Source organism: Dendropsophus ebraccatus, chromosome 3, assembly GCF_027789765.1.
Source record: "Dendropsophus ebraccatus isolate aDenEbr1 chromosome 3, aDenEbr1.pat, whole genome shotgun sequence".
Taxonomy (NCBI): Eukaryota; Metazoa; Chordata; class Amphibia; order Anura; family Hylidae; genus Dendropsophus; species Dendropsophus ebraccatus.
The window spans coordinates 120,299,716-120,321,229 of NC_091456.1; the positions used below are offsets into that span (position 1 = coordinate 120,299,716).

The following is a 21,514-nucleotide window of genomic DNA, read 5'->3' on the forward strand; positions in this document are numbered from 1 at the left end:
CTATGCTGTAGCTGGATCTCTGAGAATCAATGCGTTTCTTTCGCTTCCCATAGTACGGGAGAGACCTTCCAAATACAGGGCACGTCTGATTGTTCCACTCAGTTTGCAATTTATTTACTGGAATGCCCCTGCAAACTTCAATATGTGGGCCGTACGGTGCAAACCATACGAGCAGGCATAAATAAACATAGATCCAATATTAAACGTGGGTTTCTTCTACATAGTTTGTCCAAACACTTCTTTTTAAAACATCATTGTGACCCATCCCTTTTAAAACTTACCATTTTGGAGAGTATCCCTGCAGATAGAGGTGATAGATTCAGACGCCTCATCAATTGGGAGTCGTTCTCGATCTTCACGTTATCCACCATGTTCCCACATGGTCTGAATGAGACCATAGAAAACCCAAAGTAGGTTGTCTGCTAGCTATCTGTTCACATAGTGCAGCAGGTCCATTGAAATGAGTGCAATAGTATTGATTTTTTTATGTTCTATAGTAATTGTTCACATTGCAGCAATTTCATGGGATTTTGTGCATTTGGGGTATTAGTATTAGTTTACATACTGCAGAAGGCTTATGGGACTATGTACATTAGTATTTGTTTACTCACTATAGTACAATAGCATCTGTTTACACACTGCACATTCTATTGGGATGACGTGCATTAGCATCTGTTCACACACTACAGCAGGTTCATGGGATCATGTGCATTAGTATCTGTTCACATACTGCAGTAGGTGTATTGTTTATTATCTGTTGTCACTCTGCAGTTGGTCAATTGGGTCATGTGCAATAGCTTTTGTCCATTATGTGTAATGGTATTTGATTACACACTGCAGCAATTTTATGGGATTATGTGTGTTAGAATCTGTTCACACACTGCAGCAGGTTTGTAGGATCATGCGTATTAGCATTTGTTCACACAATGCAGCAGGTTCGTAGGATTATGTGTATTAGCATTTGTTCACACACTGCAGCAGTTTTATGGGATGACGTGCATTAGCATCTGTTCACACACTACAGCAGGTTCATGGGATCATGTGCATTAGTATCTGTTCACATACTGCAGTAGGTGTATTGTTTATTATCTGTTGTCACTCTGCAGTTGGTCAATTGGGTCATGTGCAATAGCTTTTGTCCATTATGTGTAATGGTATTTGATTACACACTGCAGCAATTTTATGGGATTATGTGTGTTAGAATCTGTTCACACACTGCAGCAGGTTTGTAGGATCATGCGTATTAGCATTTGTTCACACAATGCAGCAGGTTCGTAGGATTATGTGTATTAGCATTTGTTCACACACTGCAGCAGTTTTATGGGATTATGTGTATTAGCATCTGTTCACACACTGCAGCAGTTTTATGGGATTATGTGTATTTGCATCTGTTTACACACTGCAGCAGTTTTATGGGTTTTTTTGTGTTTTAGTATCTGTTCACACACTCTGACTTCAACTGTTTGCCTAGTTCAGTCCACTAGTTATAATTGCTGATATGGACTTATGCACAATCATCGTCGATTATGTCCGAGATTATAATGATACAAATATGTGTATTTTTAAAGTGGATTTATATACATGAGAGAGTTATTTATGGTATAGCGTATTATGCATTTTTTGGAGGGTAAGGGTTAACCCTTGTTTGATCCTCCCCATGATGATGTAAGCAGTGGTGGTTCCACCCTTAACATTTCTCTTTCTCTTTCTCTTTCTCTCTCTCTCTCTCTCTCTCTCTCTCTCTCTCTCTCTCTCTCTCTCTCTCTCTCTCTCTCTCTCTCTCTCATATTCATATATATATATATATTATAAAAATAGAAAACCGCAGCACTCCAAATAGACTAAAAAAACTGTGGTATTTATTTTCACCCAAAAACTTGCGACGTTTCGCTCTCACTGAGAGCTTTATCAAGCAGTGTGCAACATGTGCTCAATGCATAGTATAAATGTGTTCTCATACAAATAAGATGATTGAAAAGCAATCAATAAATCAAGTGAATACATATAAAATTCATACAATATACAGTGGCAGTGAATCACAAAATAGGACATATTGAAATAAGTCACCATGTGCATAAGTGACAATAGTGCAAAACAACTCTAATAGAAAATAATCACGTGCTTTACAGATAAATATTCCTAATACATCAATTGGGTACACAGCGGGGGGTCACTCACCAAGGAGACGTTAACAGGTGTGGCAATATCACAAATACACGAGACGTTACAATAGAAATCATGGCGATTGCATCGGTGCTCACGGCGTCTCTGCAGCACCACTGCGCATGTCCATGTGGCTAGCCAATCCGGTGCCCTGTATAAGTCACTGGGCAACCCGACAAATTCATTGGTGGAGCCAGCATGTTTTGTAAACATAACTATACGAGTTGCTGTGAAAACTGTAGCTCAGTAAACAAATAATAAATGCATATATGGGCATATACTCGGTAATAGCTCACACCTCCGCAGCCCAGCGCTCCGATTGTCATGGGAAACAGGTCCAGCCCGCCGGCACATACCCAACCATAGGTCAGCCACCCGCCGGCAAGGCTAAACGAGAAAACGCATTGGTGAAAACCGCTGGAGCACCGGCACCGGAACCCCATGCGATCCACTCAACATTAGCCCCATGGGGGCCAAGGCTTAGGAGAAAACAAACACACCACCGAGTGGGGAGTGTAACGAATAAATAAACAATGATGTGAAAAAAACGCAACAGTGTGCACAGCAACATAGTCCATATAGTCAAGATGTTAAATATAATGCCACCGTCATCCTGCATCTTGTTAACCCCATGTGTCCCACAAGTAAATTGCTTGATCCTTCACATCTAGATAGAAAGAAAGAAAGAATAATTAATTATACAAATATATTCATATATACAGAGCAACATGTTACAATAGTCCAGTAAACCCAAGGACATGCAATAACAGAAAACCACAAAAGAAGAGGCAGAGCGACTATCTGAGATATCTAGGCAATATTTTAAAATCGGCATTGAGACCCTTGGGTTTAAGGGAGTCAAGTTTGTGGATCCACCATAGTTCTTTCTTCTTGAGTATGGCTAGCCTATCCCCCCCCTCTGGTAGGCACAGGAATATGATCAATAATCATCGCTCTGAGATCACTCTCATGGTGATGATTTTCAGTAAAGTGCTTCGGCACAGGAAGATCCATCCGTTGTGTGCGGATGGTATACCTGTGTTGGTTAAGCCGAGTCTTAGCATCATAAGTAGTCTCACCAATATAAAGGGGACATGGGCACCGAAGAGCGTAGATGATCCATGAAGAATTACAAGTTAAATTCCCCTTAATTCTGTACATTTTACCTGTGTTGGGATGGGTGAACGTATCTCCCTTTACAACGTACTTACAATTGACACACCTCCTACACGGAAAGCAGCAATCTCCAAGTGGACCAAGCAATAATTGGGTTGGAGGTCTGTCATTATGGGTACTAGCTTTGACTAGTCTATCTCGCAGACTAGGTGGTCTTTTATAGGACAATAGAGGTTTGTTTTGGAATTCAACAATGTTAGGAAAGCTCCTAGTAAGGATAGGCAAATTTTTGTGTAAAATCTGTGCTATCTGGCCGCTGATACCACTAAACTCCGAAACAAACGGAATCCTCTTGGTCTCAGTGTGCCTATGACTTTTTTGCAGAAGACTACTGCGCTCAAGAGCCATGATCTCTTCTTTAAATCTATGGGTAAGTTTTTTAGGATACCCACGTACATGAAATTGTTCTGCTTTCTGGTTAATGGCAGTGCGGGCTCTGTCAGGATCCTCAACAATACATTTTATCCGAATAAATTGACTCTTGGGTAAAGAGTCAATAGTTTTCCTAGGGTGGTTGGATTCATACCTTAAGAGAGTGTTTTTGTCTGTGGTCTTAGTATATAAATCAGTTTTAAATTTCTCACCGTCCCTATAAACCAGGGTATCAAGAAATTGAACCTGGTTCTCAGACACGGTGAGCGTAAATCTAATGTCAGAGTCCATGTTGTTCAGAAAGTCGTGGAAATAGTGGAGGTCAGTCAGACTCCCTCCCCAGGCGAGGAACACATTGTCTATGTATCTCCACCATGCCACAACATGGCGGGCGTGGTGGGACACATAGACGTGTGACTCCTCGAGGTGGGCCACAAATAAGTTGGTGAACGAAGGCGCCACATTAGAGCCCATAGCGGTCCCTTTCTTTTGCAGGTACATCCTGTTGTCAAAGAGGAAGAAGTTGCACCTTAAGATCATGTCCAGTAATTTCAGCAGAAAATCTATACATCTGCCACTGTAGTTGGACCCATGTAGTGTAGCGGCAATAGCATTAATACCTTTTTCATGGCCTATGGCTGTATAAAGGCTTTCTATATCGAGTGAGGCAATGTAGGTGACTTGTGATGCCTGTAGAGTACTCAGTCTGGTCAAAAAGTGAGTGGTGTCCTGCAAGTGTGATGACATAGCGTAAACAAAAGGTTGTAAAACTTTATCAAGATATTCAGAAGCTTTACATAGTATGGAACCCTGGCTAGCTACAATTGGGCGGCCAGGTGGGTCAATCAATGATTTATGGATTTTAGGGAGTAGATAGAACAAAGGGATAACTGGAAAGTCAACCCATATAAACTCCTTACTTTTTTTTATCAATATATCCATTAGATACAGCTTCATCCAGTATGTGTTTGAGTTTATTTTGAACCTCAGGTGTAGGGTCAGTATTGAGGACCTCATATACATTGGTGTCAGTGAGTTGTCTCAATGCCTCTTGAACATATTTTTGTGTGTCCATAACCACGACACCACCACCCTTGTCAGCGGGTTTAATGGTGATGTCGTGGTTAGTGAGCAAGTCATCACAAGGCTTTCAATTCAGATGTAGTCATATTAGCATTGCCCACAAAACCACATGGTGCATTGTATTTCAGTTTCGTGACATCTTTTTCACAAGATCAATATAGGTTTCAATAGGGTGAACGGTATTGATTGGCACAAAATCACTTTTGACAAACAGGTCAAGTGCTTTCAGTGTCAATTCAGACCTATCTATGGTCTGTTGTGGCCCTATAGACGCATCAAGTGTGGAACTCCAAACACAAAGTTTCAATCTCCTAAAAAATTGCCATAAATGCATCTCTAGATCAAACCATTTGACAGTGTTGCCTGGACAAAAAGACAGTCCTTTTTCTAATACCCGCATGTGTGAGTCCGATAATATAACAAAAGAGATGTTTACCGCTATTTGGTTTCTGCGGTCTAATTCACCCTGTTCTTCCTCGTCTGGCCTTGAGGACGTGTAGTCATCTGATTGGAAATGCTTTTTGTAGCGCTTGCGTCTTTTTCCGCCTCCTCTGGTAGGTTTCTGAAAGAGGTTTCCCGACGTGGAGCCTGTCCTAAAAAAACTTTAGCAGGGGAATCAGTAGTAGAATTATTACTCGGTGCACGACCCCGTTTGCCACGTCTGGAGACGTTCGATGTATTGGATTCATTAGCCAAATTCCACACATAAATATTCCCGGTGTCATAGTCCTTAGTGTCTCTGCGCCATTTGCGTTTTTTAGTTTCCTGAATTTCATTTTCGTGTTTTTGCAAAAAAGTTTTAAGTTTATCCATATGTGTAGAGAAATCTTGTTCACTCAAAAGTGATTTCAAGTTTTCTTCTAATTGTATAATTTTGGCTTGCATAGTGTCCAAATCTTGTTGCAAAAAATCAATATTGAGCAAAATAATATCCAAAGCATATCTACTGGATATAGCTTCAAATCGTGTCTTGAATTCAACATAATTAGTGTGAAACATAGGTTTGAGGCGGGATCTCATGCCTCTAGGTATGATGTTGCTATTGTAGTACTCACATAGAGTGGTGAGGTGTAGGCTCAGTCCAATCTCCTTTCTGGATTCCACTTCTAGTTCTCGTTTAAGATCACTTACTGAAGGTGTTCGCAGAAAAGTCGCATCTCTCCTCTCTCTTGATAGAATCCTGCTAGCCTCCTCCTCATGAAAACTCGACCGATGGGTGAAGTCTCTAGTAGCCATTCTAATGGAAGCAATAGATGAATTGGTGCCAGCATTCCGGTCCATGTTATATGGAATAAGCTAAGTCCTGCAGCACTCCTCAAATGAAAGACAGGTTGGTGCCTGGCGGTATGCACAAGGGACCAGTCGTGCAGAATGTATAAAAAAATAGAAAACCGCAGCACTCCAAATAGACTCAAAAAAACTGTTTTTTGAGTCTATTTGGAGTGCTGCGGTTTTCTATTTTTTTATACATTCTGCACGACTGGTCCCTTGTGCATACCGCCAGGCGCCAACCTGTCTTTCATTTGAGGAGTGCTGCAGGACTTTGCTTAATATATATATAAGTATATTATATATATATATATATATATATATATATATATATATATATATATATATATATATATATATATATATATATATATATATAATTTTAGTGGAACCTTGGTTTAAAAGCGTTTTGGTTTAAGAGCTCACAGTTTTTCAAAATTGTGACTTGGTTTAAGAGCATTGTTTTGGTTTAAGAGCTCCCTGTTCTAGGTGGGAGCGCGAGTTGGGGAGGGACATGGTCTATATAGCGGGGTATACAGCACTGTACTCTGACCCAGGAAGTCTCCCTTGCCTTCCAAATCATAGCAGATCCACTTCAGGCTGGGGCTTACATTAGGGGACAGGACTGTGGAGGTAATCTCTTCATAGCTGTAACCCCTCTCTCCCCGGACAGAGTGCTGCATGTATGTACCCACATCTGTACTGCTCAGTCCTTTATGCTCCCTGCAGTCTGTCAGTCCTGAGTAGTCCATGCTGAGCACACACCCCTTCTTCATTGCTGTCATGTGACCACACAGATCTGACAGCAGTCCTGATTCTCTATTCTAGCATGTTGTACTAGGCTACTGCATTATAGGGATCTGCAGTTCCACCCTGTATCTACAAACTGCTGCTGTTTTTCAGGTTTATGCACTTATTATACATTTTACTCCACATGCTGATTGCTATACTGCACAGTAACCTATAATATCACATATTCAGCTGTTTATAAATGTTTGTTTCATTTGTCTTACATGTTATTCAAAATATAAAATCATTATTTTTGGGGAGTAGAACCAATTGTCTGCATATCAGTGATTTCTTATGGGAAAATTTGCTTTGGTTTAAGAATGGATTTGGATTACAAGCACAAGCAAAGTCCCAGAACGAATTATGCTCGTAATCCAAGGCACCACTGTATATAGATAGATATATAGATATATATGTGTGTGCCTTTGTATTATTATGGTATTAGACACTTGATAAAGAGACCGGACCGGTCTCGAAAGCGTTGTTGCTGGCATAATTCTTTTAATAAATTATATGATATTTTATATCACTATTACCTCTTGGACCTGCACCTGTTTTACCCGCCTTGGAGTGGAGGAGGATACTGACGGTCTTTAATCCCTGTGGGGATTAGTCTGGAGTGGCTGCGGTTCATTGACATGCTATCAGTAAGAGTTGTGCCTTACATCAGCACAACCTACTTGGGTAAGAGTTCTATGTGCTTACTTTCACCACTTCAGCCTTGTCTGAATTACGCTATGGAGCGCTGTCTTATATTTTGTTTCATGTCAGGAACTGTCCAGAGAAGGAAGGGTTTTCTATGGGGATTTGCTACTACTGTGGAAAGTTCCTGTCTCGGCCAGAGGTGTCAACAGAGAGCACTGTTTCTAAATGTAAATAAAACAACATTTCCTGCAGGACATATAGTAGCTAATAAGTATGGAAAGACTTGAAATTTTTAAATACAAGTAAATTACAAATCTATATAACTTTCTGACATCAGTTGATTTGAAACAATTTTTTTTTTCCGCTGGACAACCCCTTTAATTCCTAGGTTCTTTTGCATTGGGAATTTGTGTATTTATTCCTTTTCTTGTGGGGGGGATTTAGAAGTTAATAGAAGTTTTAGACATGTTAATGAGGCGATCATTGGAGGTGGAACTCTCAGTGCGAGTTGTGCACATTATAGTTTAATTGCGTCCCTGTTTCAATGAAGACCTGAACTTCTGGATTACCAGTGGATCTTGCCTTTGATCTGAAAGTGGCCACTCGTGACAGGTACAGCTGGGGTGGATTGGTGCACCGAGGGTCATAGTCCCAACCCAAGTGCACCAAGCGATCTAATTTACTTATCTAATCAACTACAGATACAGATGAGCGAACCGGGTTCGAGTCCAACCGAACCCGAACGATCGGCATTTGATTAGCGGGGGCTGCTGAAGTTGGATAAAGCCTTAAGGCTATGTGGAAAACATGGATATAGTCATTGGCTGTATACATGTTTTCCAGACAACCTTAGAGCTTTATCCAAGTTCAGCAGCCACCGCTAATCAAATGCCGATCGTTCAGGTTTGGATGGACCCGAACCCGCTCATCTCTAACTACAATGTTTCTGAAAACAGCACTTAGAAAATTATCTTCATCCTCAGTACCCCATGCACTATAGGGAGATATCAGTAGGTTACTGAAAGAGTAGTAGATGCTGAACTAACTTCCAGCAGATGTGGTAGGTAAGTCCACAACAACTGAACTTAAACATGCCTGGGATAGATATACCTATCCTAAGATAAGAAAGTACAGTACATACTAAAAGGCCTTCTATGTTAGGTGCTTCTTTAATTGACAAAATTTTTTGCATTCTCGATTATCACCTAAGTTATGCTTGTTACAAAAAATGCTCATAATGAAGGAATCTGTCTACAGGACTCTCGTAAAGGATTTGGCATTGCCATCTCTGGAGGTAGAGATCGGCCATCTAGAACAAATGGAGACAATTCTGTAATCGTGTCGGATGTTGTTCGTGGTGGGCCTGCTGATGGTAAATTACAGTATGTACAGCTTTTTTTTCTATAGCAACAGCATTTTTTTTATAATTATTTGGAGATGATGCTTCCACTGCCCACTGGCCTATAAACTTGTTCTTGGACTAAGGGCCCTATTCCACCGGACGATTATCGTTTGCATAATCGTTAATCATTAACGATCTCAAACGACCGCTATTGCGAAAGACCTGAAAACGTTCACTCATTTCCATGGAACGATAATCGTTACTTATGATCGTAATTGCGATTTGTTTTTTATTCGCTATTTATTCGCTATCGCGTTCGTATCTATTGTGATATTGTGAACGACCGAACAATGTTTTATTCAATGCGAGCGATTTGCGAACGAGCAACGATAAAAATAGGTCCAGGTCTACGATTTCTCGTTTGGTTGTTAATCGTTAACTGCATTTCAACCGAACGATTATCGTTTAGATTCGAACAATTTAACGATAATCTGACCGATATTGTCCGGTGGAATAGGGCCCTAAAAAGACGCATAAGATTTTCTTATACATTTGGTGAAGATTTATTTCTCATGGAGAGACAGCTAAAATTTGGTTACAGTCACTTATTGTGGTACACAAACTTAGTAGTTTTAAACAAATATGCATGGCCCAGTTAGCTGTTTCTCCCACTTATTATTTGTCAACGCCCTGGAGCCTTTGTGGGTCTTCCCAACAGTAAGACCATTATGTTTGGTAGAAGCGCCTACTGACCCCCCACAGCTAAATAAATGGTTGGATAACGCTTTAAATTTCATTCTGATCTTGCTATATTTTTTTCATTATGCAGAACAAGAGATCACATCGTAATGGTAAATGGTGTATCTATGGAAAATGTGACTTCTTCATTTGCTATTCACACACTAAAATCCTGTGCCAAAACTGCAAATGTGGTAAGTTGGTATTCTATTTTACCTAGTGATTGCTAAATGCCACAGTGACCGTTTTTGTTTTGAAACTGAGAGCAAAAGTCTGACTGGCCATTATAGAGAACGCCTTGACATGTGTGCTTATCAAGATTCAAACACTTTCCCCACCCCAGGCATTATATTAATACGTGATGCCTGGCAGGGTTAGAGTCTACTACAATGCTTACCTGTCCTGTCCTGTTCTATCTTATACTGAATATGAGAATAAGTGTACACAAAGAAACTAGTAGTGTGGTCTGAGGTTAGGGCTTCCATGTGAAGATAATTTGGGAGTTAGTCATTATTTGTCAAGATTTTTTTGTTTATACCTTGTCAAGAAGTCATTTTGCATTATAGCTACCTCTAGGGGAACAAACAAAACCTCTGTGGTAAAAACAAAAACAATGCACTTTGTCATAGCTTAGAAAATGACCTTGCATAATAGAGACCTGAAAAGTGAATATTTTTTTTTATTTAACCTATTGTAAGTAAGCTTATGATATGCAGCAAAGAAATGTGAGCCACACATAGTGCCCTAACAGGGAGAATAGTAGGGTCTTACATTTGTGTCGTCTTTGACCAGACAGCTTTTAATTTTCTATGAATTACTCAATTTTGACACCAATTTACCAGTGTTCATACCACTTAATCTACTGTCCTTATGGCAACCTTACCTGGACGTGATTCAGACAGAAGTGCCACAAAGTGTTTTGTAAATCACACTTCAGCTGGAAAGCGTACACCTTATTTCTGACTCCTAAAATGTCCTTATCTGTCTCTAAAATCATTTGCCCATAGTTACCAATTATAGTTCAGGTTTAATTTTAAAGGACAACTCTGACATTTAACTTTTTTTTCATTAATTAACACACATTACAAAGCTGTATAACTTTGTAATGTATGTTACTTGCCTATCTAGCTGTTTCTGTCCATCCTCCCTGTGTAAAAGAAAGCATATATACCTAATTACTGTCAACCACGTCCTCTTCTCCCACCGCCATTTTGTGTCGATCTCGTCATGGGTGTCTTCTTGTACATATAAGTGGGAAAGAAAAGGCTTCTGGTGCACTTTTCATTGGCAGGATTGTGTTACATGGCTTCCAGCTTGCTCAGCCCTGATTGGCTGGGAGCCATGTGACGTGATCCAGCCAATGAAAAGGCTGCCGATGCGCATGCCCACCTCTTTAGCCTTTTCTCCCCTATTCATTTGAGTGGAACCCGGAAGTCACGAAGAAACAACAATTCCGTCTGGAGCTGATGGGGACTGCGGCCGGTGGGAAATTCAAACAGCTATCGTCTCCAGAGGGATGGTGTGTGTGTGTTTTTTTTTTCTTTTGTTTTTTGTTGTCCTTTTTAAGGGTATGTTCACATTTACTTTATTTGCTGTATAATTCATCCTGCTGATTTTCAGTGATTCATTTTTATGTTGGGCAAATCTGCACCTTCAGGTCCACACCATCAAATCTGCAGCAGATTTAGGGCCCTATTCCACCGGATGATTATCGTTAGTTAATCGTTAACGATTATGCTATCTCAAACGACCGCTATGGCGAAAGACCTGAAAACGCTCACTCATTTCCATGGAACGATAATCGTTACTTATGATTGTATTTGCAATAGTTTTTTCTTTGGTATTTCTTCGCAATTGCGTTCGTATCTACTGCGAACGACCGAACAACGTCTTATTCAATGCGAACGTTTTGCGAACGAGCAACAATAGAAATAGGTCTAGTTCTTATAAAGCGATCAACGATTTCTCGTTCGGTCGTTAATCGTTAACTGCATTTCAATCGAACGATAATCGTTTAGATTCGAACGATTTAACGATAATCTGAACGATAATCGTCCGGTGGAATAGGGCCCTAAGTGTGAATGTACCCTAAAGTGGTAAAGTTGAAAACTGAAAGTGGGTGTTTGTTTATTTTTACAATGTTACAGCGCTAGATTTGTCCAGACTTTTTAAAAATGTCAGTCTGAAGTGTGTCTCTGCCATGTATTCATTTGTGTGCTTATAGGGTTACATATGTCAGCTATTGACTCATATTAAAACAAAAACCTATATTTTTCAACAAGGCTTCAGTATAACTAAGACTTTGGTGCCCTGTAGAGATGAGTGAACCTCGAGCATGCTCAAGTCCATCCGAACCCAAACTTTTGGCATTTGATTAGCGGTGGCTGCTGAAGTTGGATAAAGCCCTAAGGCTATGTGGAAAACATGGATATAGTCAATGGCTGTATCCATGTTTTCCAGACAACTTTAGAGCTTTATCCAATATCAGCAGCCCCAGTTAATTTAATGCCGATCGTTCGGGTTCGGATTGACTCGAACCCGAACCCGGTTCACTCATCTCTAGTGCCCTGCTGTTATAACAGCTAAATGTATGCCAAAAAGGCATTTATTTGGCAAATATTTTATGGTCTGTAAGTATGCCATAGAGCCATTTCAGTTTTAAAGAAAACTCATCACCTGTTTCACGAAGACATAACCACAGACAGCATGAAACGCTAACAGGCTTTCTCCGTACAGTGGTATATGAGTTACTCTGAAACACTTCACCTTAATCATACATAAAACACTGATCAGATATGGGACTCCTGGTAATCTGGACGGTCCCCAGCAGTTATTTTATTTCATTCTTCAACAGCCCTGATTAATTTGACTCTTTGGTTGATTACTCAGGGCAGGCTCAGCGAGGATAAACTGCTGGAGACCCCTTTTTAGCTGGAGTAAAATGGTTCCCTTCTGTGCTGGTGTAAAAAAATTTTTAGTTGTAAAAATAGATGCTTCCTTTTAGAATACAGTGGTGCCCTGGATTACGAGCATAATTCGTTCCAGGACTGTGCTTGTAACCCAAATCCACTCTTAAACCAAAGCAGATATTCCCATAAGAAAGCATTGAAATGCAGAAAATTGGTTCCACCCCCCCCCAAAATAATGATTTTTTTATTCTGAGTAAGGCTGGGTTCACACTGCGTTTTTTTTCATCCGTTTTTTCAAAAAACGGATTAAAAACTGATAAAAAAAACCTGATGCATTTGTGTGCATCCGTTTTTCTATTTACTTCCATTGTAAAAAAAACTGATCAAAACGGATCCTTTTTTTTTAACGGACACAAAAATAGTGTTAGCTACGTTTTTGTGTCCGTCAAAAAAACAAAAACATTTTTTTACAATGGAAGTCAATGGAAAAACTGATCAAAACGAATGCACACAAATGCATCCGTTTTTTTCATCCGTTTTTGCAAAAACGGATGAAAAAAACGGATTGCAAAAACGCAGTGTGAACCCAGCCTAACATGTAAAAATAATCAAAAACATTTAGAAACAGCTGAATATGTTATTTTAAGTTACTGTACAGTATAGCAATCAGCATGTGGAGTATAATGTATAGTAAATGCATAAACCTAAAAACACAGCAGCAGTTTGTAGATACAGAACAGAACTGCAGATCTCCATAATCCAGTAATGTAGTACAACAGGCTAGAACAGAGAAGCAGGGCTGCTGTCAGAGGCAGGGCCGTCTTACCCATTGGGCATGGTAGGCGGCTGCCCGGGGGCCCTTGCGTCCTAGGGGGCTCCTGCCCTGTGACATGTTCCCTGGCCCTTTAACTGTGAGTGCTCCTGATGAGCGTTTGCAGCTGTGGGACTGTGCACAGCTCGCTCTTGTGGCCGGAAGCTGCATTCTGCTTCCGGTCACTAGAGGTCTCTCTCACCCCCTGCATTCCCGTGCGGAGCAGGAGAGTGACGTCACCAGCAGAGCCCTGAGAGGAAGGAGAAGCTGGAGGCCTGAAGCACAAAGCCTGAGTGAGTATGTGCTGATACCAGAGGGGGGGAGGCTAGCTGGCAGGGAAGGTGTTAATCATGGGAGTGCTCTCTGCAGGGATGCCGACAGGGCCGTGGGTGAACTGGTAAACAGGGAGGGGGAGGGATCGGGGGTGTAACTCCTCTGAGTGTGTATATATCTCCATTCAGTGTATACAGCAATGTATTATATACTTATCCTCCTCCTGAGTGTGTATCTCCATGCAGTGTATTATATACTTATCCTCCTCCTGAGTGTGTATATATATCTCCATTCAGTGTATACAGCAGTGTATTATATACTTATCCTCCTCCTGAGTGTGTATATATATCTCCATTCAGTGTATACAGCAGTGTATTATATACTTATCCTCCTCCTGAGTGTGTATATATATCTCCATTCAGTGTATACAGCAGTGTATTATATACTTATCCTCCTCCTGAGTGTGTGTATATATCTCCATTCAGTGTATACAACAGTGTATTATATACTTATCCTCCTCCTGAGTGTGTATCTCCATTCAGTGTATACAGCAGTGTATTATATACTTATCCTTCACCTATTACTCCATTGTTGTCTCCCTGTATGTATACTGTATAATACAATATACAGGGAAACAACACGGCTTATATATAGAGAAGGTCAAAACAACATGTCTTATATATACAGAGGGGCAACATGACTATTATATATGAGAACCATGTTGTTTCCCTGTATGTATACTGTATAATACAATATACAGGGAAACAACACGGCTTATATATAGAGAGGGGCAAAACAACATATCTCATATATACAGAGGGGCAACAACATGACTATTATATATGAACCATGTTGTCTCCCTGTATGTATACTGTATAATACAATATACAGGGAAACAACATGGTTCATATATAGAGAAGGACAAAACAACATGTCTCATATATACAGACGGGCAACAACATGACTATTATATATGAACCATGTTGTTTTGCCCTTCTCTATATATAAGCCATGTTGTTTCCCTGTATATTGTATTATACAGTATACATACAGGGAAACAACATGGTTCTCATATATAATAGTCATGTTGTTGCCCCTCTGTATATATAAGACATGTTGTTTCCCAATATACTGTATAATACAGTATACACAGACTCCCTGTATTATACAGTATACAGGGAGACAACATGGCGTATATGCAGAGGGACAGCAACATGTCTCATATATAGAGAGGGGCACCAATATATATTAATTAGGCTTTTACCCACCACCTGTATACCCCACATATACCTGTACCCCCCATATATATATTTGTACACATATATCACTATTATAGGCTATATAACCACCTACCTACTGCTCCACCCTTATACCTGTATCTATATGGTAGATAAATAGGTGGTAAGGTATATTGCCTGTAATAGTGATATACTGTATGTGTGCAACATATATGACAATCACTATTATAGGCAATATACAGTGGTGCCTTGGATTATGAGCATAATTCGTTCCAGGACGGCGCTTGTAATCCAAATCACTCTTAAACCAAAGCAAATTTTCCCATAAGAAATTATAGAAATGCAGACAATTGGTTCCACACCCAAAAAATAATGATTTATTATTCTGAATAACATGTAAAACAAATGAAACAAACATATTGTGATATTATAAGTTACTGTACAGTAATGGAGCGGATGGGAAACACAAGGGCCCCTCCCCCACTCCCCCTCCCACCCAATACAGGGAGCTCTTAAACCAAAGCAATGCTCTTAAACCAAGTCACAGTTTTGAAAAACTGTGAGCTCTTAAACCAAGTTACTCTTAAACCAAGGTACCACTGTACCTTACCAGATAAGAGGGGCGGCGGCCGCTAGGGGGGGGGGGGGGTTAATTCGCACCTCTGCCCAGGGGCCCATAATGCTGTTAAGACGGCCCTGGTCAGAGGTCTGTGTGGTCACATGACATCGGGACTGACAGACTGCAGTGAGCATGAAGGAATGAGTAGGGCAGATGTGGGCACATAAATGCAGCACTCTCTGTCCGGGGAGAGAGGGGTTACAGCTATGAAGAGGTTACTTCCACAGTCCTGTCCCCTGATGCAAACCCCAGCCTGAGGTGGGTCTGCTTTGATTTGGAAGGTGAGGGAGACTTCCTGGGTCAGAGTACAGTGCTGTAGACCCCACTATGCAGACCATACCCCTCCCCCGCACCCACCCAGTACAGGGAGCTCAAAAACCAAAGCAATGCTCTTAAACCAAAGTACATTTTTGATAAACTTTGTGAGCTCTTTTAGCAAAACGCTCTTAATCCAAGTTACTTTTAAACCAAGGTACCACTGTAGTTGCAGTCACTTTTATTAACCTCTTAAGGACGCATGATGTACCGGTAAGACATGCGCCCGTAACCAAGATGGCGCCGCCCTCGGCTCGGCACTCGTTTGTTTTCGGCTGCAGCAGCAGAAAGCAAACGAGTGCCGATCTCATTGATCTTTGATCAAAATGTATATACTAGAAGTCCCCCAGGGGGGCTTCTAGTGTATGTGTAAAAAAAAAAGTATTGTTATTAGTAAAAAGCCCCCTCCCCTAATAAAAGTTTGAGTCACCACCCTTTTCCCAGGTTTTAAATAAAAATAAATAAACATGTTTGCTATCGGCGCGTGAGTAATCGCCCGAACTATTAATTAATCACATTCCTGATCTCGCACGGTAAACGGCGTCTGCGCCAAAAAATCCCAAAGTGCAAAATTGCGCATTTTTGGTCGCATCAAATCCTGAAAAAATGTAATAAAAAGCGATCAAAAAGTTGTATATGCGCAATCAAGGTACCGATAGAAAGAACACATCATGGTGCAAAAAAATGACACCTGACACGGCCCCATAGACCAAAGGATAAAAGCGTTATAAGCATGGGAAGGGAGCGATTTTAAGGGACATATATTTGTTAACAATGGTTTGAATTTTTTACAGGCCATCAGATACAATAAAAGTTATATATGTTATATATCTTTTTAATCGTAACGACTTGAGGAACATGCACAACAAGTCAGTTTTACACCAGGGCGAAAGGCTTAAATACACCATCCCCACAAATAAAAGAAATGCGTTTTTCGGGGGGGGTTTTTCAATTTCACCACACTTAGAATTTTTTTCTGGTTTCGCAGTGTACTTTATGCAAAAATTCAGCGTGTCATTGCAAAGTACAATTAGTGACGCAAAAAATACGGGCTCATGTGGGTTTCTAGGTGGAAAAATGCAAGTGCTATGGCCTTTTAAACACAAGGAGGAAAAACGAAAACGCAAAAACGAAAACTGGCCCCATCCTTAAAGGGTTAAAGGTCAACTCTAGCAAACAAACATTTTCTCTCAAATCAACTGGTGTCAGAAAGTGATTTGTAATTTACTTCTAATAAAAAATCTCAAGTATTCCAGTACTCATCAACTGCTGTATGTCCTGCATATCTGTCTGTATATGACATACAGCAGCTGATAAGTACTGGGAGACTGGAGATTTTTTTTTTTTTATAGAATTAAATACAATAGCAATACAAGCATCTATTGCTCTCTCCTCTGTACGAGGCCTATGCCTCCACTTTCTATTCAAGCCCTAGAACCTAATTTTAGGGTCCCTTTTTCTTATATAGTTTCTCTGTTATATAAAAGTTTAAATTTTGTATGTTGGGCAGAAACTTTGCACCTAAATGGCTTCTATTAGCTTGGAAATTTTTGTTTGCACCCAAGAGTGGTTTATGTGTAATCTGATTTTGTTAAAGAGTTTTTCCTTTTGAAAAAAAAAGGGGAAACAAGAAAAGACGACAAGAGAAGAAAAGAAGAAGAAAAAGAAATCCTCTCCGGTCGGGACCGCAGACAGTATCAGCACATCCTCTCATGCCCCCACCAATCTTGAGAAACAGAGAGTATGCAGGTCGCAAAGCTCAGCTGATCAATCGTAGGAAATCCGGGGAATCCCGAAACAGAATCCATCCCCCCCACGCTCTGGAAAAGGCCGCGTTCCGGTCCTTATCCTCCGCAATCAGTTCCTCATATCTACAGATCGAGTTGAGCTCCGCCAGCCACTCTGTCATAGAAGGGCAAACCTGTGTCTTCCAATGTCTCAGGATGACCATCCGTGCCGCCGTCAGGAAGTGTCTCAGAACCCCTTTCTTAATTGAGGCCAGGGAGCCCGGGATGAGACTCAGTAGGGCACATTGTGGGGAATTAACCACCTTTTTCCCGAATATTTCTGATATAATGAGAATATCTGGTCCCAGAAAGGCTTAAGTAAGGGGCAGGCCCACCAAATATGCAAAATACCTCCCTCGGCAGAACCACATCTCTAGCAGTCCCCGGAGGCAGAAGGATGCATGCGGTGGATATCTGCAGGACAACGATACCATCTAGACAGTATTTTATAGTTTTTTTTTCTTTCGCATGTGAGGCCACAGACAGTCCATGAGTAAGAGTACAGATCTTGTCAGAGAGCAGTCCACCTCCCATCTCTCAAAAAAGGGGGCGCGACGAATTGCTGAGGGACTGGAGTAGGCGGTAGAGCCGAGATAGTGTCTGTGGCCCAGACGCGTCCGAAAGGAACCATTTGTCAAAATCAGAAAGCGACGTCTGCAGAGCCGCCGAGGCCACCAAAGCCCTAAAGGGGAGCAACTGCCCATACTCCAACCAGGAGATCTGCACATCAGGGAAGCTGGACCGAAACGATTCTATGAAAGGCAGAGCCCCCCGAGGGAACACCTGATGACCCAAGAGGTGTTATCCCACGCCAGAAAGGTGCGTCTAGTCAGTCCCGGTCTGAACCCAGGATTTCCAAATAGAGGGGACATCGGGCCAGGTTGGGAAGAAATCCCAAATCTCGCCACCCATTTGTCCCAAATACAGAACACATGTGGAGCTAGGAATGGCCAGGAGTCCGGCTCTCCCCTCTCAGTTCGGGAAAGCCATGGAGCCATAAGGAGATTAGAGGGGGAAACAGATCCCTCCAGCAACACCCACAGTTTTGCATGCACCGCATGAGACCAGTCTAGCAAGTGGGTAAGAATCGCTGCTTCATGATACAATTGGATGTCAGGAACCCCTGCACCGCCAGATGTCTGGGTTTAGCTAAGATCCCAAGAGTGGTTTAGACTCTGTCTTATGCTGTTGTGAATACTCTTATGTTATATTGTTATATATTTCTATTTGGAATTGGTGATGTTTCTGATTGTTTTGTCTGACTTCGATTTTAAATAAAGAATTTTAAAAAATAGCCAAATATCTGGCACTTTCTGATTTCAGTTGATCTGAAAGAAATTTTTTCCCGTCTGAATTGCCCTTTAGTAGAAAATGTTATAGATTGTTGTTTTGCCCCTTGATATATTTATACGTACCTTTTAGGTCACCCCCTCAGCCTCTTTTACAAAGAAAGTCTGACAGTGTTTGTTTCTGCATAAAACTGGTGACAAATTTCTTAAAGACAGACTTATAGTAACTATAGTAATGTCACAAATCTTTTTAGCTGACTTGGAAAATGTTTATAATTTTTTTTTTCTCCTGCTACAGACTGTAAAGCGACCTAAAAAAATTAAAATGCCCACGAGTAACCCTTTACCAGCATTTACAGGACCCTCACGAATTTCAGAAGGCTTATCTGATTCCTATGGCAGAGATGAAGAATACCAGCCAGATTCTCCTGTGCAGTGGAAAGAAAGATATGCAAGTTCCAGCAGAGAGGGTTGTGAGGATACAGCACAGGGTTATGAAGGCGATTCTTCTAGTGAACGAAGCTCTGAAGCATCTCGCACAACCTCTTCATATCATGGCAGACAACGAAGGACCAGGAGTGGGGGAAGTGAAACTGGAAATTATTCAAGGAGGAGAGCTGGTAAAGAAAAATATGGTTTGGGCAGCAATACAATGGCTTCCAGTAGAATGAAAGATACTGGTAGTGGTTTGGAAGATTCTATGAATGAGTCAAGAGACTACTCAAGGCAAGGATCTAGCAGTGGAGCAGAAAGGGACCAGAATGGCCTAGAACTGGTATCTGGGTTCAAACGACTACCCATGCAGGATGTACTATCCAAGCCTGTTAAAACGGTACTGATAAAAAGCACGGATAATAAAGGTATGCTGCATTATTATTATTATTATTATTATTATTTATTTATAAAGCGCCCTTAGTTCCAGAGCGCTATACAATAGATAGGCAACAGGCAGGAACAATACAAGGTCAGAAAACATTACATGAAGGCAAAAGACAGACTGGTACATGGGGGAAGAGGACCCTGCCCGCGAGGGCTTACAATCTATGCATTGCACCACTCCTCATAATTATGCATATATCTACATATAAATATCTGCAAATCCACATATACTCATTGAAAAAAACTTAATAATGTTAATAATGCACCCAGACAGAAATATTCAATTGTTTCATGCATGCACTTACATTATAAAAAATAGGTGCAGCTCACTCAGACAATTGGGGAGATTTATCAACACGGATTTTTCTATGTGTGGTCTATTTTTGCTGTGGCAGTAATAGACTGGTCTATTTAAATTGCAATTTACTATCAGGGATAAGCCTGGTCTATTTTCTGTGGTGCTTATTTGTTTGTCACAGAATTGTCTCTAAATAGTCTCATTGGTAATGAGCATTTTCTTCTCCCTTCCTTTTTCAGATACCGGCATGCAGAGGATTACATCGGATTCGTTTGGACTACATCTATGACAAGCGGACTTTAGTGTTTAATAAAATGAGGGGTGTGGGGATGTTTTTATTTGAATTTTTTTTCTAGGTGTATTGTGTTTTCTTTTATTAATTTACAGGCTTTGTAGTGGAAGCTATCTGATGGAATCCATTATTAAGTCAGGGACTTGCGTTAGCTGGTATAAAATGGCTAACACTAACCCCCCCCCCCCCCCCCTCAATATTACCCCAGTACCCAATGCCACCGGGGTATTTGGAAGAGCCAGGTACCAGTAGTCCTGGAGCGTCAACAAATAGTGTTCCTGGACTGGGCGGTAGCAGACCAAAAAATGGCCCTTCCCACCCTGGTACTACTAGGCTTCAGCTGTTTGGTTTTTAACCCAGCTGGTTATGGAAATGGGGGGAACCCTATGCATTTTTTAAAAAAAGATAAATAAGAAAAAAAACCACAGGGTCCCCCCCCTTTTCATAATCAGCCGGGTTAAAAACCAAAAAAAGCAGCAGCCTAGTAATACCAGGGTGGGAAGGCCCATTTATTTCGGCTCTTCCCAGCCTAATAATACTAACCTGCTACCGCCCAGTCCAGGAGTGTGATTTTCTTTTTCTTTTTTACGCTCCGGGCCTACTGCTACCCAGCTCTTCACAGTAACCCTGGTGGCATTGGGTACTGGGGTAATATTGGGGGGGGGGGGGGGAACCGTGTTAGTGTTAGCCATTTTATACCCCCTGGTTGACGGAATCCTTTATAAGTCTGTAAAGTAATGAAAGAGAACACAACACACCTAGAAAAATCTTTTTATTCATTAAGAACACCCCTATGGTCGTTGTCCATTTTATTGAACATTAAAGTTCGCTGGTCATCGACTAAACAAAGTCCAAACAAATCTGACGTAATCCTCTGCATACCGGTATCTGAAAAACAAAAAGAAAAACACAAGCAAAACAAAGTGTGCCCACACCAACAAGTAAGGGTTTAACCTTACAGGATGCTGGGAAAACTGGGTGAACTCAGGCATGGGAGTTATGGTCTGTAAAAGACTTTTCTGGCACTGCACCTGCACCAGCAAGGAAGGGGGTTAAGTGCCCCCCTTCCTTGCTGAGGCAGATACAGTGTGCTGGGGGGTTGATGGTAGGGGCTGTGAGTTACCTGCTGCTGCTGCTTCCTGGACAGTTGCCAACAGTCCCGGTAAGCCCCTTTCCCACGCGGCAGTAAGCTCTGCCCACCGTACTGCCCATGATGGGGGCGGGGCT

The 21,514-nt window shown here is 41.1% G+C and overlaps 1 protein-coding gene across 4 annotated transcripts in view; it reads left to right on the forward strand.

The window, feature by feature from the left end:
• Positions 1–21,514, forward strand: part of TJP3 (tight junction protein 3) — a 162,431-nt gene that overhangs the window by 50,669 nt on the left and 90,248 nt on the right. For 3 of the 4 annotated variants that reach the window (XM_069962580.1, XM_069962581.1, XM_069962579.1), the window contains exons 3-5: positions 8,755–8,879; positions 9,669–9,771; positions 19,117–19,678. In XM_069962580.1, coding sequence (XP_069818681.1) covers positions 8,755–8,879; positions 9,669–9,771; positions 19,117–19,678 — 790 coding nt within the window. Of the gene's footprint in view, positions 1–7,434; positions 7,537–7,623; positions 7,725–8,754; positions 8,880–9,668; positions 9,772–19,116; positions 19,679–21,514 lie in introns of those variants that run through there. The other variant, XM_069962578.1, reaches the window with a different exon arrangement.